Source organism: Leptonychotes weddellii, chromosome 4 (genome assembly GCF_054177405.1).
Source record: "Leptonychotes weddellii isolate Sample4059 chromosome 4, ASM5417740v2, whole genome shotgun sequence".
In the NCBI taxonomy this organism is placed as follows: domain Eukaryota; kingdom Metazoa; phylum Chordata; class Mammalia; order Carnivora; family Phocidae; genus Leptonychotes; species Leptonychotes weddellii.
In genome coordinates, this window is record NC_138372.1 from 160,964,100 (window position 1) to 160,991,247 (window position 27,148).

The window sequence follows — 27,148 nt, forward strand, 5'->3', positions numbered from 1 at the left end:
AATAAATTAAAAAAAAAAAATCAGAGACCACAAATTATTCCATAAAATGGAGATAAGCTACAAACAGATTCACATGAACTGTCCTGGTTTAAAGAAAAAATATAGAAATTATTCATAAAATAGAACAAATTGTATAATATCACATAAACTGAAGTTGATGGAAAATGCAATGACTCACTGGGGATAGATTTTAAGGGATTTGTTTATTTTGTTTTTAAAACCAGAAAAGGTCTTAAATTTTAAGAATTTAAAAATCTGTTCAAATGTTTTAATCTCAGATAAAAATGCACGGGATCACACAACTTATAAACTTCTATCTCTTCACCCTTTCCTAACAATTTTCTAATAATGATCAGTTAAAATAGCAACATTCACAGTGAAACAACCAATTTAATATCATTGTTCTCAATTTGACAACCAGATAAGCTAAAGCAATACAGACAGCCAAAAAGCAAAAGCTTTCCAACATGCACAGGGGTCAATGACACTTACCTGCCACTCTTAGACCATATTACAATAGGTCATGCAACATAAAACAAACAGAAGGCAAATTACTTAAAGGTCTGTGAACCCATTATTTTTCTTTTTATTTAGAGTTAGAAAAAAAAAAGGATTCCTGAAATACATACATAATAATGAATTTAACTTTTCAAATTAATTATCTGTAAAGATTAAATAATTAAGGTTCACACTTACCTTTTAATATTATGCCCAAATTACTGAGCTTTGAATGGCCTTCATGAACAGATTTGTATTTAAAATACTTCAAGATATAGAGTAACGTCTAGTCAATTTTTCTCAACTGCAATAAATTTTCCCCCAAATATTGCTTCTATTAACAAATCCCAAAGTAGCATTTGTCCTTTCCACCAAAATTTTTTCATAAAAATGTTTTCACTAGAGTATCTCCAATTATAAAATAACGTCCAACTAGGAGATAAGACTCTCTTACAAAAATTCAAGTAAAAACATTTTATCACAATTTAATCTATAAAATCTTGACTTCCAGTTCTAGAAGGCACCAGAAATTTTACTCAAACAATTCATAGCTCAGTCATGCAAAGCAGTTAAAAAGATGGCAAAGTGGAAACATTCATTTAGTGCAAGACAAACGCAGTCTACTGCAGGCAAAGAGAAATAGATATAAAATCATCTTCTCACTTTCAAAATCAAGGAAAAAATTTGGCCCCTGCTCAAGGTCTGTGCATGTCAAAACTTTAAGAAGATTCCCCATGTTAAGGTACCTGTCAAGACAAGAATAAGAAAAGAGAAAATATCCCTTTATAAAAAAGAACATCTGAAATTTATTTTTTTAAAAAATAGTAACAGGGAAAATGTTCATTAGGCCATGAATTCGTCCTTCAGGTTACCCAGACTGTGCTCTGGCAGACAGCAAACCGGGTTCTCAAGGTGTTGGTATGTAGGACCTAGAGGTGAAATGTGGTTTTCCTGTACACAATGGCACAACTGCTGCTCTAATTCTTCTCAAAATTCTCCCAAGACAAGTTTCATTAATGGCCTTATAATGAAAAATTCTTTAAGTATTCCAATAGTGCTAGTATTCTGAAAAAGAAATTTCTTATCAAGAATTATTCACATGTCATCTTGCTTAATATTGCACTGAAACAAAAATTTATTTCAAAGCCAAATATTAAGTTTTGGCCACAGCTCACCTTTGCATTTCATCTTAACATAGCAGAATATTTAACTTACTTCCTGTATGCCATTCAATAAAGCATATATTTCTAACCAAATTTGGATTATTAATATATTTGTGGAAGTTGTTTAAAGCATTGATTCTGGATATGCAGCACCATACTGATTTTCTGTAAGATTATCATAGGATTGTGAGCAAACACATTGCTGGGCGCAGTCACCAAGGCATACTATTAGAATGTTCATCATAAGGCTGCTTGCTTCATGGACTAATGAAAGGACAGCACTGGCTACAGACTCAACATGATTTTAGCAAATGAAAAACTAAAGAATTATACATATGATGGTGATGTTTGCCTATGATTAAGAAAAAAATCATGCAAACTTTGTTTGATCCCCATATTTTATTAACAAATATTCGGGCCAGCCTTCACTGTGGTGTGACCATCTTTCACCTTTACCATTATGCACCAGCTGTGAAGGGCTAAAGAGACTTACTTTCAAAGTCCAAGAAAAAATGTGCTGCATTGTGGTCTATGTCCCTGGTTAGCACCTTAATGAGATTACCCATGCCAGCAAACCTAAAAATAAAAATGGCAACATCATTTAGTTCCAGTAAAAAAAATTTTAAGCAGAGGCCTGGGATTCGGCAAAGGCTGGCTTGCTCATAATTACCAACAGGTGCAGGTTTATATACTTCTGGCATTGAAAATTTGGAACAACAAAAGCACATTTGGCTCTGAGTTTAGAGCCCTTTCCCTCTTTTCCACATATCAAAAAAGTTACATAAAGCAAGATTGAAAAAAAGATTATATTTTTACATATAACTTGCAATATTTACATTTGATTAATATCTATGCTAGTGTTACTCCTTTAAAATGTTTGAGGCATATATTTTCAACTTAAATTAACATCAAAAATAGATCTCTCAAATAAGTAAAAACTGAAACTATTATTTTTAAGTAATAGGGATATTTTCCTCCTTGCAGAATCAAACCCTATTGGGAATACTAGGAAGACAGTATTCAAACCACATTTAACCATTAAAGACTGAAGGGAATTATCAATTGATGACCTATTTAAAAAGTTTTACCACACATAAACCAGTGTTTCCTACATCTTCAATACTCCTAAAATTAATCAGATTTTTCATTATTTAAGTCAAAGACTGATAATTCAACAATATCAACTATATACAAACATACAAAATCTATAACTTGGAAGTTAACACAGCAAACAAGCAAAAGGGAGCCAGCAATCACCATAACTTAGTAAGTTTGCAGAGGAAAAACAGTAAAAATTAAGGCATTGGCATAAATCTTGCCCCCAAATTTGCCATGAATCAGTGAGGATGAAGGTGGAAGGAGGTGTCAGGAACATCCAGGAAACCAGGCTCAAACTGTGAAGTGGCAGTAACTATAGGGAAGGCAGACTATGAGAGCACAGGCACACCACACCTTCCCCTCTCCCAGTTTCAATTGTTTTCTCCAAATATGGAACTGCTAAGCAAATATAAATGAAACAAAACATAAAAGTAAAAATATTTTTTATCAGTGAAAGAAGACACCTTATTACTCACCCCCATTACAGACAATCTGAAAAGAGTTAGGACTTCTGGCCATCTGTGCTGTCCATTCCCCTCCCTTCCTCCACCTACGCCCTGGACAGTGGCATACGTTATCTAACTTTGAGCTTCCCAAAGAGGAAGTAATAGTATATGCATAACAGTTATTTACTTTATAGGTCAAAGTGTGGCAGACTGACACACATACTTCTTAGAAAATGTTAAAATTTATTCACAAATGCTAAATTCACAAATGTTAAATTTATTCACAAATGATAAACACTGAAAACTCCTCTCTCTTTTAAAACAATATTATTCCTCCAATGGGAGAGGTCAGAATCTATCTTATTTTTGGTATTAAAATCCTTATTACACAGAATTTCACTGGGAAGATTTCGTACAATGTCTTACACAGATGGATAAACAGAGTAAAACTAAGAGGGAAATACTTCATCTTAATTATCTTATACACTGTAAAAAGTTTAATTCTAGGCTTTTTTATACAGGGAAAATATAAGCATTTTCCCAAAATCATCACACCCAAATAAGACCTCAAATTGGTTACCAAATTTATTCAAGAGTTGTTTTTTCCCTTTGGAACCATTTGGAAATAGAGTATTTCACAGCTTTAATTTTTAAAAGCTTTCACATATACATGGAATATCTGAATCCAAACATACATAAATTCCTTTACGAGCAAGAACTGAGACCAAATATACAAAGAATTACCTAATGGTATCAAAATTTCAACTACAGTTGGAAAATAAGCACAAGAAAGGACTGAAATTGTCTTTAAGAGGAAAAAGGCAGCACATCATCTGGTGTTAAAGAGTGTACTTCTATGGAATCAAACCAGAATTCCACCTCTAGCTGACAAGCTGTTGGACCTTGAGGATGCTAGTTTACCTTTCTGGGACTCATTTTCTTCATCGGTAAAATATACATACCATAGAAACTATTTTAAAGGGTTATTAGGAGAGTTTGATGAGATTAAGCTCTAACTTATTAGCACAGTGTCTGGCACACAGAAAGCATGCAGTAAATGTTGGCTATTGTAACTACAACCCTAAAATTACAAAATCACTTTTAAAAAAATTGTAATAGCTCTACTTCTTTAATATAAACCAGTATCATAAATCAGAGTAAATGACAAAGCCAATGTTTCCCCATTTTTGTCAAGAATATTGCTGAAATGCTATCCTAAAATTAGTCCTATGATATCATCATCAGGTACAGGAGGAAGGGAGATTAGGTTTCCTTACCTTTTTACTTGTATGCATACAGTCGATCCTCAAGGAAAATGTTCAAAATTGGCCAAGTCTGTCTGCTCCATTTTCCTACACCCCCTCCGTAAACTTCTTCCACTATTTGGTCCTTCTTTCCAGGTACCCTAGCCTAATGTGACCTTAATCCCCTCAACAAGTACTCAAAAATTTAGAATTTATCTCTTCATCCCAAACCCAGACACTTAAATCGAAAGTGGCCCAGCTTATCTAGTACAGGTTTCTCAACCTCAGTACTATTAACATTTGGGGCGGGATAATTCTTTTGTGGAGAGAGGTCTGTCTCACACGGTAGGACCTTTAGCAACATCCTGGGCCTAATATGTACTAGAGACCACCAGTAATCCAACACACAAGTTTTGACAACCAAAAATGACTCAAGATATTATCAAATGTACCCAGGGGGAATCATCCCTGGTTGAGAACCACTGAATGTAGTACAACTGGGGTCCAATGCAGAAACTTTCTTTACCATAGAGCACTCAAGAAAGATCTATGTAGGCAAACCACACTATGCGTGTCTCTTTGAACAAAAACTCACAGAATTCAGGGTGCTAGGGTGGCTCAGTCGGAGGAGCATTAGACTCTTGACCTCAAGGTTAGGAGTTGAAGCCCCACGTTGGGTGTACAGATTCCTTAAATAAATAAATAACTCACGGAATTTTTCAAAGATCTGAACACAGTTCAACAGTTCGTTATATCATCAGTTGTCGTATCTTTTTAATGAGGGTAAACAAATAAATCAAAACCATATCCCTCTCTTACATAGTTTAACTCTTTAGCCAAAACCAGAACAAACAAACAAGACCTCTCCATCCTCTGATTTCAAAGAATACGATATGGTAGCTGTCAGGTCTGGTAGGTACCAGACTGCCTGGGGTTCAAACCCCAGCTCTGTCACTAAACCCTGCAACTATAGTCAGGTTTCTTAATTTCCTTATGCCTCATCTGTAAATTGTTCATAACATTAATATCCACTGCAAAGCGTTCATAAAATCATTAAATGGGTTAACAGAAGCAAAACATTTAGTAACCATGCTTGGCAATCTATTTGCTGCTATTGCTATGGCTATGTTAGAGGATCTGTTCCCAGTAGCAGAACCCAAGGAACGCGAGGCTTCAGGATATGTGGCAGCCATATTTCCTGCCACAGAGGAAGCCAGCCTGTCACAAAAGGATAAAGCCAGCATGCTTTAGACCAAGTGTCCTAAAGTCACTAATTTCTAATTCCATTTGTTCCTGAATTCTAGCTGCCATTTCCCTCAGTTTAGTTGCTAGATTTTTCTCCGGCTTTAAGATAGCCTAGTTTAGGGGCGCCTGGGTGGCTCAGTCATTAAGTGTCTGCCTTCGGCTCAGGTCATGATCCCAGGGTCCTGGGATCGAGCCCCGCAACGGGCTCCCTGCTCGGCGGGAGGCCTGCTTCTCCCTCTCCCACTCCCTCTGCTTGTGTTCCCTCTCTCGCTGTGTCTCTCTCTATCAAATAAATAAATAAAATCTTTAAAAAATAAAAAAATAAGATAGCCTAGTTTATGTCAACCAATTTCCTTTTTACCTGTTTAGTTGAGGTGGGTTTCTGTCATTTACATCTAAAAAAGTTCTGACTAATAACATTTCTAAGTTTCAGATTAATGAATGTGATACAAAAGACACTAAGACATATAAAAGGGTTTTCAGATTATATAAAACTTGGGCTAAAATGCTTTTTATATTTTAGAGGCACTATTTCAAAGCAAGTAATAAATATTATAATTTAGAATAATAAACGGTCTTACAATCTGAATTTAGAAAGAAAAACCTAAAGATTCTCTTTCAAATTATTTTATTGTAACCTTTGGATTAAACTAAATATTATAAATATTTACTAAATAAGCTAAGAAGAAATGTGACACACAAAAACCAGATATAGGTCACTTCAAGTGTTCACAGTATTTCTGGTAAAATTTTGTGACTGTGAGCTCTTATGTTACATGTTTGTTTCAAAGTTGGTGAGTTATCTGGAAAGGTACTTGCTCTTCCTGGCCTGGAGTCTGTATTTTTGAGCTCACAAAAGGCACTTAATAAATACACTGGACCATTTTCCCAAAAGAAGCTTCTTTAATTAGAATAAAAGAAGCCAAGAGAAACACAACTATACGTTACAGTTAATATACTATTTACTCCCTTTTTAGAAAATTCCTAAGAAATGCTGCAATTTCATTTACCCTTTTGAGCTCTGCCTAGAATGCTAGTCCCCAAGATTTTCCCATGGCTGGCCTTTTTTCATTCTTCAGGCCCCACCTTAATGCCCCCTCTTCAGACAGGCTCTGTCTGCCAACCTTATCCATAGTCGTTATCCCTACCTCATTATCTTCGATCACATCATCCAACTTCCTCCTTCAGCATACTTAACATAATCTGAATTACTATTTGTTTGTCAGTTTGCTTCATATCCAGTTTATAAACTTACTATTTCTGGGTGGGGGATGAGAAAAAGGAAAAACTCAAATAAACTGATTAGCTTCCCTATAAATGAGGGTTTCTTAAACTTGGCATTACTAACATTTGACCCATATAATCTGTTGTGGGGACTGTCCTGGGCACTGTAGGATGTTGAGCATTCCAGGCCTCTATCCACTAGATACCTGGTATCACCCCAGCACCCAGCTGTGACAACCAACAATGCCTCCAGATGTTGTCAAATATCTCCTAGGGAGCAAAAGTGCCCCAGTTAAGAACCACTACTTTAAACATATGGCCGCTAACATGAAGTGCATCCTCAGTTCTGCCACACAATCCTACTATGCATCTCCAATCAGTCTACTCTCCTGCTTCACCAGGTGACCATTTCACAAGGCTTTATTTACTTTTAATCTCCTCACACCTCTAACAATCTATCCTCCACCCTCACATGCAAGAAATGACCTCACTACATTGTTTACAAAAAGAAAGAAAGAGAGGAAGAAAGTCATCTATTGTTCTTTCTACCCTTTCTTCATCCGTAACCACTTAGTCTGCCCTCTGCACCTGTTCCTGAGACCTGGTTCTCCTACTCAAAGGCTTCATGTCTTCCGTACACCATCTGGCCTATCCTCTTTACAGCAAGAACTTGTCATCTAAGTTGCCTGTTTTATTTCTACTTTTTTTTTTTTAAGATTTTATTTATTTATTTGACAGAGAGAGACAGCGAGAGAGGGAACATAAACAGGGGGAGTGGGCGAGGGAGATGCAGGCTTCCCGCGGAGCAGGGAGCCCAATGCAGGGCTCGATCCCAGGACCCTCGGATCATGACCTGAGCGGAAGGCAGACACTTAACGACTGAGCCACCCAGGTGCCCCTATTTCTACTTTTTACCTCCCTTTCTTTCAATTTGTTCCAATCTGGCTTTTATTCCCACCAATACGATGAAGCTGGTCCCTGTCAAGATCACCAAAACCTGCATCTGGCTAACTCCAAAGGGCAATTTTCACACTTCAACTTACTGGATCTCTTAATAGCCTTTGACCCAGTTTATCACTCACTCCTTCCTGAAATACTTTCTTCATCTGACTTTTTTTTTTTTTTAAAGATTTTATTCATTTATTTGACAGAGAGAGACACAGTGAGAGAGGAACACAAGCGGGGGGGGGGGGGCAGTGGGAGAGGGAGAAGCAGGCCTCCCGCTGAGCAAGGAGCCTGATGCGAGGCTCGATCCCAGGACCCTGGGATCATGACCCGAGCCGAAGGCAGACGCCCAACGACTGAGCCACCCAGGTGCCCCTCTTCATCTGACATTTAGAACAATCCATTCCGGAGTTTCTTTTCTACTTTATGTCTGTTCTTTTTCCATATCTTTCCCTTTGGCATCCACAGTTACTTCTTCCATCTTAAACAAAACAAAAACTTTCCCTGATTGTATTTCCCTCACCAGTTCCCACCCTATTGCCTGCTTCTCTTTGCAGCAAAATTCCTTACGAAGAGTTGCTTATACTCATTGTCTTTTATTCCTCTCCAACCAGGGTTTTTCCAACCCTACACCACCAAAATTGTTCTGGCAAGGTCATCAAATAACCTCCCCGTTGCTAACTCCAATGGTCAATTCTCAAGTCCTCACCTTACTTCCCCTTTCAGGAGCATCTGACATAACTGACATTTTCTCCTCCTCAATACACTTTTCTCATTAGCTTAAAAGACACCCCATCTCACTTCCTTCACTGCTACACCAGTCTTGTTCTTGCCACCATCATTTCTTTCCGGGATTACTTCGAAAGCCTCCTAACTGTTTCTACTTTTGCTTCCTATCATAATGTCTTTTTATTACAAGAAGCAAAGCAATCTCTTAAAAATAAAAATCAACCACATTCTTTTTCTGCTCAAAAACATGCAATGGCTTACAGATGCACTCAAATAAAATCCAGACTTCTTACCAGGTCCTACCTACAAAACCCTACATAATCTGTCTCTTACTCACTTTGGCCTCAATCTCCCACCACTCTACACAACACCCTGTTACAGTTTCTCTAACAAAGCAAGGTTTCTCTCTCCTTGGAGCCTCTGTACCTGCTTTTTCCCTAGCCTGGAATGCTGTGTCACAGACCTTCAAATGGCAAGCTACTGAGCTCACAGCTTCAATCAGACCACCTCAGAGAGGGCTTCCTTGACTAATCCACCTGTAAAATCTCTTCCTCTTTCCTCTTCTCAAACTGATGGTTATCACCTTCTTAAACATATTTGTACCTTTATCTATTTGTGTCTGCCACTGCAAGGTAAACTTTTAAGAAGGCAGGGATTCTATTTTGTACAGCATTCTATCCCCAGCACCTGAAACAATGCTTGGGGATGTACTAGGTAGTCATAAATATTGACTCAATAAATAAATGATTGAAAATACAGAAAACAAAAATTTGTGAAGTTTTATAGAAGTGTTCCAAGAGGGGCGCCTGGGTGGCTCAGTCGTTAAGCGTCTGCCTTCGGCTCAGGTCATGGTCCCAGGGTCCTGGGATCGAGCCCCGCATCGGGCTCCCCGCTCAGCGGGAAGCCTGCCTCTCCCCCCTCCACTCCCCCTGCCTGTGCTCCTCTCTCAATGTGTCTCTCTCTGTCAAATAAATAAATAAAATCTTAAAAAAAAGAAGTGTTCCAAGAAGGGGGGGGGGAGGAAAAATGAAAATAAATATTGACAATTGAAAACTGAATTAAAAAAAAAAAAAAAGGCCTGAGAATTTAGAAAGCGTCAATGAAGAGACTGTCTCTCTCACTCACTCAGTAAAAGCCAGTAGTCTTATGAGCAAAATTTACTCTTATGAGTAAAAATTTACTCTTATGAGTAAAAATTTTTGAAATATTAAATAGAGAAATAAAGTGACAGAAAATATGAATATCACGAAAGTCTACAGTATGCCCACCTAACTAAGCAAGAACATAATATCCGTCTACAGCCATAAATATGGCTCCAAAGTAAGAATGGAGACTAGCCTACGTCATAATTCTGATCTTTGTAAAACTGAACAGCATTCATAACATTTAAAAAAAAAAGCTTGGAAATGTGGGTTTAAGTTTATTTAGTTTCCTTTAGACCATAAGTCTTCCGCCAAAAGCCCTATTTGGGAATTCTTCAAATCTGAGAAAGAAGAATTAAAAACAGAGTGTTGATCCTGTGCTATCAAAATTTTATACGGAGAACTCCAATAACAAGCCAACATCCGTATCATCTTCAACCCGGGTAACAGAATAAAGAACTCAAAGAAATATGATGAAGTGTTAGAGAAAAGGAGATACTGAAAAACATACTTTGTTCTTTTTAAAAAAACTTCACAACAACAGATTTTAGAAGAATGCTTTACAAAGCCCTACCTTCCAATTTACAGTGACTAAAAATGTGTGTGTGAAAAAAACTTATCGAAACGGTGACTAAAAACTGCCAACCATTTTTATATTTTTTTGAAGTTGGAATGTATGAGCCATGCTCTTTTTTTTTTTTTTTAAGATTCCATTTATTTATTTGACAGAGAGAGAGAGAGAACACAAGCAGGGGGGAGCAACAGAGGGAGAAGCAGGCTCCCCGCTGAACAAGGAACCCAACGTGGACTTGATCCTAGGATCCCAGGACCATGACCTGAGCCGAAGGCAGACACTCAACTGACTGAGCCACCCAGGCGCCCCTCCCAACCATTTTTATTTAGTGTTGAAGACAAAGAACTTCTTGACTTTATCCAAGCTCTAAATTCTAGGCAAAAAGGTCTTCCAGAAAACTTATTACCATAAAATATTGCTGAATTATATTCTGTTGTGCATAAAAACATTACTTAAAATTAAATGATATTTCTCTGTATTATCAGACATTTAGACCCGCAGAAGCAACGGGAAGCCTTTAAAATGGACAAGATGGTGGGTTAATGGAGAATTCAACCACACTTCTGCTTTACTTGTCTGCCAAGAAATTTCTGGTTCTCATACAACATGTATCATGAATCTGAAGAAATATTAACAGAATGGACAGTAATGAAAAATATGATTCAATTTACAATGACAATGGAACACACATGATGAAGGCCAAGAGTAGCTGAGGAAATCACAAGCTTAAGCTTTGTTCACACTCTTCAGCTGTGTGTTCAGAAACTAATTATGACACAACGTAATATAACAAAATATATTTTGCATAAGCAAAGATATAGTGAATCACTTTCAGAACTCTCCAAAAACAAACCACCAGATATACCAGAGATTCTGGAACTGCTTTGTCATATACTCAATCAAGCAGCTAAGTACATGTTAAAAAATCTACTTTAATATTAAAAAAAATTAATATTGCACTCTGAATAACAATGCCAACAGAAACAAAATTACTAATAAGGAATGGTTCTTTCAAACAAAGTACTTCACCTACCAGAACCTGCTGAAAAAATAACTAAGTTAGCAGGCTCTTAGAGAGTAATTACAAAAATACTATAGGACATATGCTAGAAAGATCCTTCTAATCAATCCACTATATAGCAAATGTTGCGATTACGTGAATGCAAAGTTGAAAGGCAGGCAGAAATTCAGTTTTGCTATCCTGCAAGCCAGTTACAAAACTCTAATGCCATATTTCTAGATCTAAGGTTTATTAAGGATAAACATTTCCCAAGTGATTCCATAAAGCAGCAAGTATAAGCTAAAATAGAAGAAACTTCAAAAAAATTCAAATGGTATCAACAATCTCACTTAGCACATCTGCTTCTAAAAATATTCAGGCACCATCCCCTTCAAACACTGCACAAAGTCTTGTTTATAGAACTACTTCTATGAAACTACATCATCACCATTTGAAAGCAAATGCTGATTTAAGATTGCAAATAAACAGCAGAGTGACTCCAGGAGTCATCAAGCAGCTGACAATAGTACAAGAAACTATTTTCAGTAGGTCAAACTTTTAAAATCTGACTGTTCAAATTAATAACATTGTAATAATTACATTTCAATAAAGTTTCTGATTAATATATCCCAGAAGTGTATTCTATGATGATTTTTGGCTTTGGCTTTAGCTGAATATTGACTTAATTGGCCAAATATGTATTTGATGCACCTCTGATACAAGCATACAAAGTAAATCTTCAAAGTGGTACAAAGTAAATATCCAATAAATACCTACTGAATTCATTTAAGAACTGTAAATAGGTGAAATCCAGTGGCATTTCTTTTATTTGAAGAATCAGGTACACAATAATTTAAAGGAAAGGTATAATCACAATTCCTTCTTAGCTTCTGACATGGCTACAACTTACTTTAGAAACATAGCGGTTGATTGTACTAAACATACCAACTTTGTGCACGAAGTGGGAAACCTCCAATGGTTAGCTGAGTGCCATTTATAATGGAGAGAAATAACCAACTCAAGCTGGCCTACCAATAAAGCATCTATAATAATTATCCTGACACTGCACTATCTGCCCCATTGACTACCGTACACATGCACATCACACCCTAACCTTCTTGTACCTTCATCTTCAATTCTTTCTTCCCCCTTCCTTCCCAACAAGAGAAGCTGTTCAACAGAATCTTTGTTCTAGCACAATGACGACGACTGGGCAACAGGTATCTGTTCAATAAATGGCATAACCAAGATTTCCCTTTTCCTCTTGCCCCTCCTGTTTTCTGATCTTTATGTGGTAAACATGTTTAAGCAGAATCTAAGCTCCTAGGACTTCAACTCTCTCCCCATTCCTGGTTCCATGGCATTTGGTAAAATAAGTAGACTGAGCATCCCCTCTGAGATTCTAAGACCATCTGAGCATGCACTATCCAAGTACTAGAATTCTAAAAGGAAGCATGAAAATGGTGGCACTGTACTTAAAAAAGATAAATGAATACTGTGTGGTCAAAAAGGTAGACTGTGACAGTTATTTACCTACTAACGCTCACCACCAAGCCCATCGTTCTGTAATCTCTTTTTAATGCTAGGACTAAGACGCTGAAGAATATATCTCCTAGACTACTTTGTCAGCTGGCTTCTCACTGGGCCCCACCAACTACAAGGAAATTGGAAGGTGGGAAGAAAGAAGGTCCCTCTTTGGGGGCTTCTGGCTGACTCAGTTGGAAGAGCATGTGACTCTTGATCTCAGGGTTGTAAGTTCAAGCCCCATGGTGAGTGTAGAGATTACTTAAATAAATAAAACTTAGAAAAAAAAAAAAAAAGGTCTCTGTTTTTCAAGTCCTGTCAGCATTTCCTGTCATCAAAAGCTAGCTATCTGGGGGTGCCTGGGGTTGCTCAGTCGACTGGTCGTCGGACTCTTAATTTCAGCTCAGGTCATGATCTCGGGGTCGTGGGACTGGGCCCTGCATCGGGCTCTGCGTTCAGCACAGAAGGTTGCTTGTCTCTCTCCCTCTGCTCCTCCCCCCCATTCGCACATGCTCTATCTCTAGGGAAAAAAAAGATTTTATTTATTCTACAGAGAGAGAGAGAAAAAGAGCACAAGCAGGGGGAGGGGCAGAGGGAGAGAAAGAAGCAGGCTCCCCACTGAGCAGGGAGCCCGATGTGGGGCTTGATCCCAGGATCCTGAGATCATGACCTGAGCTGAAGGCAGTCACTTAAGCAACTGAGCCACCCACGTGCCCCTAAAATCTGAGAAAACAAACAAAAGTTTGCTATGGCTCTAGGCTCCAGCTCCTGGGGAATGCCAAGCAGCACTGCAGTGCCTGCCCCTCCAGAGGTCTGAGCTTCCAGTCTTCTAGAGTTCTTCCTTCGAGCTCCTAAATTCTGCCTAACCTACCTTTTCCCTTCTTTCCCCCCAGCTCTAGAAGTGAAAGTTGCTTCCTGTGGTTACCATTAATATTTTAGTTACCTCATGTGATAGAACAGTGTATGTATTTGGTCTTTATCCCACCCCCACCCCCATGCCTAACCCAGAGCTCCTAAATCCTTTGGAATTTGCTGGGTGACAGGAGCATATTTTAATGAGTCCCCTAGATAGCTTCAAGATGAGGGCTGGTTGCCAGAAAGACCAAGGCACACTTAGATTTCAGCCCTACCTCCTGACCTCTGGCGAGGGGAGAGGGACTGGAGATTGATCACCAATGGCCAATGATTTATAATCGGTCATGCCTATATAATGGGACCTCCATAAAAACCCCTAAATGATGGAGTCTGAGGAAATTCCAGATTGGTAAATGCATCCACCACATGCTGGGAAGGAAACACACCCCAACTCCATGGGGACAGAAGCCCCTATGCTCAGGACATTTTCGGACCTCACTCTATGTACCTCTTCATCTGGCTGTTCATTTGTACCCTTTATAAAATCCTTTATAATAAACTGGTACTAGTGTAAGTACGTGTTTCTCTGAGTTCTATGAGCCATTACAGCAGATTATCAAACCTGAGGAAGGAGTCATGGGAACAAGCCCCGCCCCTTCACAGCTGGATGTTCAGGAGTACAGGAGGCCTGGGACCTGTGAATGGCATCTGGAGTGGAGGGGAATCTTGTGGGACTAAGCCCTTAACCTGTGAGGTCTGTGCACCAACTCTACATAGTTAGAGTCAGCATCAAAATGAATTGTAGAATACCCAGTTGGTGTCTGGAGAGTTGGGGAATTAATTGGTATGGGAAAAAAAGCCCCACACATTTGGTACAGGTGTTGGAAAATAGTTCAGAATTAATGTCAGCAGTATTGTGAGTAAAAACATGCACATTCAGCATCCTTTTTTTGCTCAGGCTTCCAACATTTGTGTAAATAAATCCACATGTTAAATCCCTTCTTAAAAATACCTAGCAAGGTTTCTGCTATCTTGGTTGAAATCTAACTGATACAGAAGAAGTTTCAGAGAGTAGCTTAATCCTTAACCTTACCCACAGTATCTGATCTATCATCATCAGATACTATTAATAAAGTGATCCTTTGATCTTCCTTCCTTTGCACAATGTAGAGGAGAAGCAGCAGGATTCAGGTACTACTGGGTGCCTAGGCATACCACCACCACAGAAGTATTAAAATCTCACCATAAATCCCTAGTAGATGCCAAGAGCAATATATTAGCCTAGTAATCACATGGAGATCAGTTACCGGTCTTAAAGAAATGTAACATAAACAAACAATAGAATGGAAATTGGGAGACTTGATTTCTACTCTTGATTCTCCCACAAAATATGTGACTTTACCCAAGTCAGTACTTGTTAGACTGAATCTCTCATATTGCTTCTGGTCATGACTCTACATATGTTACACTGCATCTCTCCTAATGCTGACATCTAGTGGATACACTTAGATCTAGTATGTTAAAATGAAAAACCTTATTTACACTATTTTTTTTTTTTCTTTTTTATTTGACAGAGAGACACAGCGAGAGAGGGAACACAAGCAGGGGGAGTGGGAGAGGGAGAAGCAGGCTCCCCTCCGAGCAGGGAGCCCGATGCGGGGCTCGATCCCAGGACCCCGGGATTATGACCCGAGCCGAAGGCAGACGCTTAACGACTGAGCCACCCAGGCGCCCCTATTTACACTATTTTAAATAAAAGACTCACTAGGATGCCTGGCCATGTACAATAAATACAATAAATTAGGAGACCAATACTACCCCTTAAATGGAAGTGAACCATCATAAATTAGTATCACATCAGATTGTCATGGCATCTTTGAATCTGATTCAGAGATTACTAGTAATAGTACTCCTCCATGCCTCCAGCTATTAAAAATTAAACCACCAATGCAAATTACTGCCTGAGTTGCAAATTTAAAACAAGAAAGCAAAGACATGCTTCCTGCTATAATGCCTTACATCAGGTAAAGACATAAGTTATTAGAAGGGCTAATATAAAGTTCCAAGGCAAGTAGTTTAAGAATGTACAGAAAGGTGATGGGAATCTGAAAAAAAAAAAAAAAACAAAAACAAACACTGAACCCCCAATTACCTATTTTACAAGGATTAAGAAGGTTTTTCTTGAAAAAATACGATCTTTAAACAAGAAATAGTACTGTGAATTCACTTTCTTAAAACGTACCACTATTTTAGGGGCACCCGGGTGGCTCAGTTGGTTAGGCGGCTGCCTTCGGCTCGGGTCATGATCCTGGGGTCCTGGGATCAGGCCCCGCATCAGGCTCCCTGCTCAGCGGAGAGTCTGCTTCTCTCTCTCCCACTGCCCCTCCCCTCCCCAGCTCGTTCTCTCTCTTTCTCAGATAAATAAAATCTTAAAAAAAAAAAAAGTACCACTATTTTGAAATTCATAAAAAATTATACCTACACATGTATGGTAAAATATATAAATATGCAAGTGAATGATAAACACAAAATTTAAGATACTGGTTATCTCTGGAGAGAGACAGGGCCCTAGGATCAGGCAACTTCAAAGGTGTGGGTAACATTCCAGTTCCTCAGTTACTGGTGGATTCAGGGATTTTAGGCTTTCACGTTTACAAATAAAGGTATTCTTTTGTATGTATCAATAATTTTTAAAAAAATTAAATGTAGAGGGGCGCCTGGGTGGCTCAGTCTGTTAAGCGTCTGACTCTTGATTTCGGCTCAGGTCATGATCTCAGGGTCCTTGAGATGGCGCCCCATAAGACGGGGCCCCGAGTCTGGCTCTGCACTCAATAGGGAATCTGCTTGAGATTATCTTTCCCTCTCCCTCTGTCCTGTCCCCCACTCTTTCAATCTTAAAAACAAAATTTAAATGTAAAGTCACTGATATTCAAAGAACACATATGACTCATTCAAAGATGCCCAACAAAAATGACTGGATTGGAATTCAGGTGTCTGAACACTTTGCAATACACATGCAACAATGCATGGATGAGCCACTAAATAAAAACCCTCGCATACGTAAAACCTTGAGTATTTCCACAACTAGCTGGTGTTTACAGTGCCTGGTGATAGTTGCTGCTGTTTAAAATCAAACCGCCTTTCCTTAGCTCCTGTCTGCCGATTACTGTGATAGACACTGAGTATTTGGCACCGAGGAGTTCACAGACGAGTGGAAGAGACAAAATGGTGCAGCATGCTTCATACAGAAGTATACAAACAACACAATGAACATACAGAAAAAGGAACACCTAACCAAAGGATTCCCAGAGGGGCTGATTCTTAAGTACTTCTTGCTGTCTATTTCTTTAAATTAGAAAATAATTTAAACATAAAAAAAATATATTCACATACTCTACCACCAGATCAAAGCAATGACATTTTGCCGTATGCTGCTTCAGAGGCCTCCCTATGTTTTTGTGCAGTTAACCTCCCAACCTTTCCCAACTAACTTTCCTCTCCTCCATCTCCTAAAGTAATCTTAAAAGTATACTTCCTTTCCAAACATATTTTAGAATTTTTACTGTGAAGGTCTGTATTCATAAACAACACAGCACTGTTCTGCTTTTCAATTTGCATGATATTGTCCATATTCCTTTAGAACTCACTTTTCTCACTTATTGGTGTTTTGAGAATTATCCATGTTCACTCAGTACAGTATTTTATGGTTCAAAGAAACCAGTTTATTTGCTTATTCACCTATTGAGGGACAATGCCTTTTCAATTTTTCTCTATTAACAAAGTATGCTGGACGCCTGGGTGGCTCAGTCGGTTGAGTGTCTGCCTTTGGCTCAGGTCATGATCCCAGGGCCCTGGGATCGAGCCCCACATTGGGCTCCCTGCTTGGCAGGGAGTCTGCTTCTCCCTCTGCCTCTCCCCTTGGCTTGTGCTCTCTCCCTCCAATAAATAAAATCTTAAAAAAAAAAAAAAAAAAACACAAAGTATGCTTTACACATATCCTTTCACACACTACATATACTTGTGCCCCTGCAGAAGAGTTTCCACTGGATGGCAATCTAGAAATTAAAGGGCAACTGTAACTCTACTACATTGTGCCCAACTACTCTCCACAGTACTGTTCCACTAGTAAAAGATCTCCTTCCTCCCATCCTCCAAAACCTCAAGCTTCAAATGTTTAGTGAAATATCTCGTTGATGCTTTAATTTACATTTTCTTGATTATCAGTAAAAATGTGCCTCTCCATGTTTATAGGCCATCTGTAAAACGTATATTCATATCCTCTGTAACTTGTGCCATTTATTTTTCTACGATCTTTCCCACACCTACCTTTCTATACGCTGTACTCCGTACTGCAAGGGCCCAGAATCGGTAAATGACATCCTTGCCAGCTGTTAGGTTATGTCAGTAAGAGGCACTGGAAGGTGAGCAGGCAGGGGAGAGAGAGAGAAGCTTTCCATCTCTGGCCAGGACAGACCACTAGCTGCTCTAAGAGCAGTCAGATGAGGTGAGGCCAGTATGCACTGCCCCAGTCAGAGGCAGAAGCAAGTGCAGCTGTGGGCTGCAGTCTAGTGCAGGGAGCAGCTTATCTCTGGTAGCAGAGCCATCATCCCACCTTTTTTTTTTTTTTCTGCCACTCTATGTCTCCTCTTCCTCTTTGCTCTTCTAGTCTAATACCTTCATAACCAATCCTCTATATTAAATTCCCTGTTTGAAATACCCAGGGTGGTATGTTTTCCTAACTCAACTCCAGCTGATATATCACTCTCCCATCCCCCACAGCTGGGCTTTAGGAATTCTAGATAGGACTTCTGGGTACCAGTCTTTTGATGCTTATACACATGGCAAATATTTTCTCCTAATCTGTAATATTGCAGTATCCTAGTCTTAACTTTGTCTATGGTGCCATCTGTCACATGTAATCCACTTTTCTTTGTGGTCTATGTTTACTGTTTAAGTAATGATTCATCTGCAAAAGTGCCTTAGCTATTCTTGGTCCTTTGTTCACCCATGTAACTGTCAAGTTCTACAAAAATCTTAATGGGATTTTGACTTGATTTTGCATTAAATACACACACACACACACACACACAAATACACATACCATTCTGAGGCAGGACTCCCACCTTTATAATATCAATCATTTTTTCATTTAATCTATAAATATGAGATTATAAGAATAAGATTACATGACTACATTTCCTACTGCTAAACCATCCTTGCATTTCTGGTATCAACTCTATATAGTCATTTAAAAATATGTATTTCTAGATTTGGTCTAATATTTCACTTTAGATTATTTCATAAGTAAGACTGACATAATTTTTTTCTTTATTCTTGTCTGGTTTTGCTACCATGCCGATTTTATATATCAGCTGTTTCTAGTCTACATAAAAGTATAAAAGATAGAACATGAACGTCTGTGTCCCCTCAAAATTCACACGTGAAATCCTAAAACCCAATGTGATTAAACCCTTTGAGAGGTGATCAGGTCATCAGTGTGGAGCCCTCATGAATGGAATTAATGTCCTTATAGAAGAGACCCCGAAAGCTAAGTTGCTCTTTCTACCATGTGAGGACACAGCGAGAAGACAGCTGCGTTATGAACTGGGAAATGGGCCTCACCAGAACCCATCTATGCTGGCATGTTGATCTTGGGACTTCCAGCCTCCAGAACTGTGAGAAATAAATTTCTGCTATTTATAAGCCACCTAGTTTACTATATTTTCTTATAGCAGCCCAGACTAAATACAACATGTGCTAAAATGGAAGTCAAACTTGACCATCTAGCCTTTGTATGTATCTGTTCTACAACATCCATGCGAAGCAGCCAACTAGCCCCTGCTTAAATATTTCATTCTGCATGACTATGCCCAGGGGTGACTCATTCTATTCTCAAATGACTTAGATTTTAGACTTCAGGGGCGCCTGGGTGGCTCACTCAGTTGAGTGTCTGCCCTTGGCTCGGGTCATGATCTCGGAGTCCTGGGATCAAGCCCAGAGTCGGGCTCCCTGATCACTGGGGAGTTTGCTTCTTCTTCTCCCTCTGCCCCCACCCCCTGCTCGTGCTCTCTCTCCAATAAATAAATAAAATCTTTATAAAAAATTTTAGACTTCAGTCAATTTTTAGAAACTTTTTTAGGAACTTCAGCTGATGATTAAATGATGGCACAATTAATCCAACATGAATCCTACAAAGAATCACACAAAACTTATACTAAGCTGATATTTGCCCATTTGTTAACTTCTCCTCACTGGTCTCAGTTCTCACTGGCCTCTGAGAACTAAATAGTCCCTATGCCACTTGACAACCCATTAAATAATTGAAATATCTTAAAATATATTAAACTGAGGTCAAAAGAAATTTACCCATTAGACTATATACATATACTCACATATGCAAAAAATTACAGACAAGCTATCTCCTGTCTAGTAATTATGAGGATTTAGCTTCTGAAAGAGAATGAAGTTCAGAAAGGGATATTTAGGAATATTCATCATAAAGACCTTCTTAAACATTTCAGACTGAAAGAACTAAGGGCAACAGAACCATCTTGCCCTGAGTGTGACTATAACTTAACTTTCGTATCCCAAGCACCTTGCAGAGGTCCCTGAATGCTTTGAGGACTAAATGAAAGTAAAAATGAGCGACTGAGATCTCTCTGTGCCACACACAATGCTAAGTAATATATACACAGTATTATCTTATAAAATCCTCCACCATTTTGGAGGTTGTCTAGCACTACAATCCTCATTTTACTTCTGAACAACCTGAAGGTCAAAAGGATTAAGTAACTTTCTCAAGGTCAACAAATTAGTGAACAATGAGGCCGGAATTCTCACTCAGGCAAATATGGCTCCTAACAGTTCTCTTAGCCATTTTGCCCCATTTGCTTCTTAGTCATAAATGAAAATACACATAATTCGGCCAAAAAGAGTAAAGAAAACTAAAACTTTCAAGTCTTCCTGAAAGGAATTAATTCAATACTAGCACTAGAATTTCTAAATTAGGAATAAAATTCTCACAGAAAAAAAATTTTAAGAAAAACAACATTGACTAGAAAAAGATGACAGATGCTAACTAAGAAATGTCCTTAAATATTTCCCTACCATTTGTCAGGTCTTTCTGTTTGAGCCCAGCATGCTAAAGGAATTCAGTACAGTGACACTACAGTTCCTGAACTTCAATTAAAACCATTCTCTTAAATACAACTCCTCCAAACTTATCATAATCGAACAGAATACAAAATATAAATTTCCTCTTCCTGGTAATCACATAATCTTAAAAATATGTACTTGAATAATCTTCCTACATTTAAAAATCAGTATTGCTTATAAGGCTAAAAAGACTCCAGTAGAGCAAAATGCAGAATGTATACATCATAAAAACGTTTTGAACTAAGTATACTAATCTAATAATTACAGCTTTTAAAGTACTGTATAGCTTTTACTAGGGCAATATTTATATAAACCAAAGTTCAAATCACTTAACAACTTTGAGTATTTTTACCATATTTCAAACGTTGCTGGTAGGGAGAAAGAGAAAGGAAGTGAAGGGTCTCAGAAAAGAGAAAATCAGCCCAGAATACAGGGTTCATGAGAGGACCTGAAATCATGTAGCTCAGTTCTCTAATTTTATAGGAAGAAACTGAGAACTACAGAAACTTGGAGACTTGGCAAGAGCAGCAAATTAGTTTTTTAAAAGTGGTGCTTAATCTAATGACCCTGACTGACAGTGAAGCCTTTGAGAACATCTTTAAAATATGGCATCAGGGCAGATCACACTGACAGAACAAATCAAGTGCCACAACCAAAAAATACCCCAAAGTCAGACGCCCCACCATGTCCCCTTCAAAACAATAATGTTGTTTTTGCTATCAGCCAAGCTTCAACAGATCTTCCAGTCCCTTTATTGGTAGTTGGCGACAAGGTGCTGAATGACCGTTTAATTGTCAAATTTAGTGACACCATTCTAGGCTCTTCCTAGCTTACGTTGGCCCATCATCATTGTACAGTTCATACTACTTAATTAACTGTAAACTGATGACTTTTTTTGATGACTTTTTACAAGTCTTGACCTTTTTTTGTGATTCCATAACACAAGCATCAGACCTTACGATTTGCATCCTTCCTATGGAAATTATGACATTTTTCTCATTAAGCTTTCAACATCTCAAGCTGATATTTTATTTTTTACATGTTAATTTCATGTTCCTTGAAATAGAATGTGAATTCTCTGAAGGTGGGCACTCTCCAAGGCTTACCACTTATCTTCCGACTACTTTTCCACAGAATACGCCGCTGTTTCTCTGATTATTGACCAGCAAACCGAAGTTTCTTCAAAGCTGTTTCAAGAACTTCTAGCCTACACTGTTGGGATATTTCTTAAGAAATGACTGTGTAACTCCACTTTTTAAAGATTAGTTATACAGAACATAAAAAACTACACTTATTCAAATATGATGGAGGAAGAAAGGTCTGACTTTTCATTAACAGAAGTTTTTAATCTGGGGTCCAGAGAAAGAATTCAGTGACCTGTGAACTTGGATGGGAACCTTTTCACTAACCTCTATGTGAAGTTTTGCAATTCCTTCAATCAAGATTATAGGCAACAAAGCATAGTAGTATCAGGAACACCTATGAACTTATCATCAATAGAAATCACAGGTATTTTCATATTATACTACAGTTACTGCAAACTTATCACTTTAAAATTACAGTATTTAGCAGAATTGTTGCTAAAGCTTATTCTCTAATGTGAGAAGCATATATTACTCTATCAAAAATTTATATTTTTAATATTTGTTAGCTATATTTCAATATAACTAATTTCCTTGTTAATCTTATGTGTTTTACTTCATAAAATCATGAATCATTTTTAGAATCATTATTCTGGGAAGGGATTCACAGGCTTCACCAGATTACCAGAGGTCCATGGCACAAAAAAAAGGTTGAGAACTCCTGCACTGACATACACAGAGCAGGTGAGGTAATTACAATCCCAAAAGACCATCGTGATAACGGTCTTATCAGTTCTAGTAAAATGACAGGCAAGTGTTGAAATGTAAATATCTCTTTTTATAACTAGGAAGAGCACAGAAAGAGATTTTAAGCTGATCATTTTCACTTGAAGAACACAAAATATACCTACAGAAAAACTACATTTTCAAATACCCATTAACTTGTTATAATTAAAACAACTACAGGATTATAAATGTTTAAGTACTCAGGACCCCTGTATCAGTAACTTTTGTGGTGGCTATTTTCTAAGACTTTTTCAAGAGGACCAAAATCAGTAACAGCTAGAATTCTTATTGAAGAAAGCATGTAAAAGTGTCTTCCTTTCTAGCAAATATATATTAAACAACTAGAATTATGGGTTAGACCTTTCCTGTTTAACTATACTGGTGATAACTAAAATGACTTAAAAAGGAATTCAAAGAAAAACACATACCTCTCCTACTGAAAGAAAGCTGTAAAAAAAAAAAGTTCTAATTAATTTACATTTTCCCCACTACTTCCTATTCTAAGAAACTAAACAGTATTGGATATTTCCTAAAGATATTTTTAGCAGTTCAATATTATATACAGAACATCTTCCTTAAATTATATTGAGCCAATGTAGTTTTTTAAATCATAACTTTTCATTTTTATCTGAATTATCATTTCCTCCAAAGACATATTTACCTTCAGCCAGTGCTGGTGATTCTGTTCTTGTCCTTCTATCTGTTTAAAGAAAGAAAAAAGGAAGAAAGTCTAAAACATTATTATACTTTAAAACATGTTTAATTTTATTAAAACTGACTTTAATAAAGTTTATGAATGCCATCACATATCACATACACATGCTATACACACTTGTGTGTGTATGTATATGAACGGACATATACCTCCTTGAATTAAATCAACAACTATTTATAAAGAACCTACTAAGAGTAAGCCATTACGTTAAGCCCTGGGAAATACCAATAGGCTTAGATAAGACACCCTAATTGCCACCCTCAAGACACTCAAAGACTACAATCTCTATCAAGAGAAGTACATAGTTCTCATCATATCATACAGCAGGAACAGCAAGGGAAGAAAATTTGTAACTCGTCTTTATTCTTGTAACAGGGGCCTAAAATTACCAAAAGAGATATATTTCTATACTATTATCATAGTTTACGTTCATTTCCTTTCAATGTATTAAAAGTACCAGTTTTGCTAAAGGTACTAAGATCCTTATATTCCATGACAATAACCTATTATTTGCCAGAGGTACATCTGGCAAAACTCAAGTGAACCACGAAGTCCTCTGTAGGACTGGTTTACTAATACTACTATGGTATTTGCAAATCCTAAAACATTTTAGGTAAAATTAAATCTTCAAAATGATTTTATTCTAACTTTACAACAGAAGCAACTACAGCCACTACAGCAAACTAGCTGAGCTGACATACAGTGGGGGGACAATGACGAATGTAACTACTCACCTTTACATAAAAATTTCCTTCCCTAATTGTTTATTTTATGACCAGAGTCCTGGACTTAGCAAACATACAATTTCTATGTGCTTAGTCACATTTAGAGGGGACGGGGCACTGCCTTCCAAGATGGTAAGTGATCTCTTATACTGTCTTCCAAAGGTTGAAATGTGGTGCTGTGTCTCTGACAGATAAAGGAGGGAGGGAGGGAGGAAAAAGTCCTGGAACCAACACATGGAAATAGGATTGACAACCTTCAGGTTCATTGGATTAGAAATTCTGATAGTGGGGGAGGAGAAGAGTGGTTTCTGCCAGAAGACACAGAAGTATTCTGAAGCAACTATCACCTGGTTATCTTGGACTCCTTACTGGACCAGCATGCTAAGGAAAGGGTTACCATACTGTGGAGTCCTGTGAAGTGACCCTAACAACAACTTACGGCTGCTGCCACACAATGGGGACAGGAGGAAATCTATCCAGAACCTAGGGGATTCGACTGGGGCTGCCATGCTCAATAACAACTATAAATGAGCAGCTGCAACAATTACGACCCAACAATGATAAATCAACTACAGGCACTGATCCCTTGGAGAAGAAGGTCTGTGTCACTGAACCAGGACAATGCCTTGACCTGTTCAAGTGCTGGCTGAAGGTAAGGCAAATCTAGAATGAGTGGTAGAGGACTGCAAAAATGAACATTATTCCACTAGCCCTCCTATTACAAGTCTACTGTAGTGGTTGTGGCCAGCCACCATCTTGAAAACTTTGCAGTAGAATGGACTAAATGGTAAGTGCTTAATGGAACATACAAGGCTGTATGGGATACCTCTAACACGCTGCCTCACAATTTCACTCCAGCTGAGGCACCTCCCCTTAGCTGCACTACTGGGGCTCACTTTCTGCTCACGGGCTTTGCTCTAAGAGATGCTTACAGGAACTCCTCAGCCATCCTGGAATATATGAACCCCGACCTGGGAGTGTGAAGATACTAACATCAACACCCTATGAGCAACCCCTGACCACTGGGGAACGGGATCTGGTATATAAATACCCCCTCCTTCCCATCCAGAGGCATATACTTCATGTCTTCTCAGAGGACTTCCTCAGGATCAAGCCCCAGGTACTCAGAGATGTGACCAGGTCGATCACAGACCCTTGCACTGACTTTCCTTCCTCCCTGTTTCATGTGCCCCAGTTCTCCAACTTCTCTTTTTTTTTTCCTTAAGATTTTATTGATCTATTGAGAGAGAGAGAAATATTGAGAGAGGGAGAGGGAGAAGCAGGCTCCCCACTGAGCAGGGAGCCTGATGCGAGGCTTGATCCCAGGACCCCGGGATCATGACCTGAGCCGAAGGCAGACGCTTAACCGTGTGAGCCACCCAGGTGCCCCGCCAACTTCTGTTTCTTGTTAACAGGTTCCCAAATAAATTATCTGCCTAAAAAAATCCCTTTCTCAAGCTCTGCTTTTGGGATGAAACCAGGTCAGGACACTTGTCCTTTGGGACACCATACTCCCTTCCTTTTCATTCTAACTCACTGGATGCTCTTTCTTAATCTCTGTTGCTGAACTTCTCAGATCCCCAAATGCTGATGTGCCCAAAACACAGTCCTAGGTCCTCCACTCCCTTTGTGATTTCATTTCATGGCTTTATGTATCAACTACGTATCTCAAATTTACTTACCCAGTCTAGACATTTGTCTCCATCTCCTAGCAACTGCCTACTCAGTATCTCCTCTTGGATGTTTTAATAGATACCTCAAACTTAACATGTCAAAACTAAACTACTCATCTTCCCTCTCCAAACCTATCTACCTAGTCTCCCTTAACTCAGTTGATGGCATCTCTATTCTTCCAGTTGCTCAGGTAAAAACCTTGGATTCCTCTGCAACTACCTTCTCTCTAACACATCCCAAATTCCACTACAGCTCTCTCTACCTAGAGTCTTCACACCTACTATTCTATCTTCTGTTAACTCAAAGTGGAGGGTTCAGCTGCATTAGCAGTCTTAGGTCTACTATTACTTCTTAATCCAACAGCCTCCAGGGGCTGCAAAGCTAAATGCATCTGGGTTGGGTGGAGCCGCATTAGAAGGGCTAACTAGGGCAAACAAATGTCTATGCTTAATCTAAGGGGTGCCATGGCCGTTAACATGCCATGCTAAAAACGCAGGTGATCCAGGGCTGGATATTCAGGTAAAACAATTTTTAGATGTTATCAACTAATGAAGCTTTAGAAATAATCAGTAGGCCAAAAGAAACAGTCTGAGGGTTAATTTTTGTTTGATGAAATGTCAGTTTGCAACTCTTGCTCTAGGATTTGTCTATAATTTATATATTATTAATCCTAATCTTTGCTTTTTTTCTATCAGGTAGGAGATGAATGGGAGCTATTTATGTTCAAAGCCTAACCATTCTGGTTTTCCTCAAAAGCTCCTCTTGGATCAATGTTACTACAAATGGAATGAATAAACACATTTTTGCTTTTTCTACCAAAAACAAACTTTCTTCCCTAAGGCAGACCAAAGCCACCCAGAAATAAACAAAACAAGTGGCCTGGCTGGCCACTCTCATTAACCAGAGGAGCAAATCCGGTGCCACTTGCATAAATCCACGGGGAAAACTTCTATACATTTTGCCTGATCCTTAAGAGATCAAGAAATAAGAAAACACTTGTAATTGTTTTTACCCTTAGAAATCAAATGTCAGCTCAAAAGTAGTGAATATTAGATAGGACGTAAATTAGATAATCCAGGCATCTAAAATCCGCAAACCTAAAGGTTTGCCTCCAGCAAAACATAAAACATAAAAGCTGTGACTTCAGAGCATTCTGTCAACCACATTTATAGCTTTGCAGCATTTAATATGATGACACATAAATCTAACTGGTTATGCAACCTACACTGCATTCCTCCTTCATTTGGGTATATGATAAAATCAAATTCAATTCCATTTGTTTAAGCTCCCCTTGACATACACAAAGCAATCTTTTTTTTTTTTT

The 27,148-nt window shown here is 38.4% G+C and overlaps 1 protein-coding gene across 12 annotated transcripts in view; it reads right to left on the minus strand.

Annotated features, from left to right (window-relative positions):
• Positions 1-27,148, minus strand: part of CYRIB (CYFIP related Rac1 interactor B) — a 148,698-nt gene that overhangs the window by 31,442 nt on the left and 90,108 nt on the right. For 3 of the 12 annotated variants that reach the window (XM_081816548.1, XM_081816547.1, XM_081816549.1), the window contains exons 3-4: positions 23,372-23,410; positions 23,139-23,157 (exon numbers count right to left, since the gene is read on the minus strand). In XM_081816548.1, the coding sequence (XP_081672674.1) occupies positions 23,139-23,157; positions 23,372-23,410 (58 nt within the window). Of the gene's footprint in view, positions 1-1,161; positions 1,245-2,154; positions 2,238-23,138; positions 23,158-23,371; positions 23,411-27,148 lie in introns of those variants that run through there. The other 9 variants (XM_081816552.1, XM_031033242.2, XM_081816553.1 and 6 more) reach the window with 6 other exon arrangements.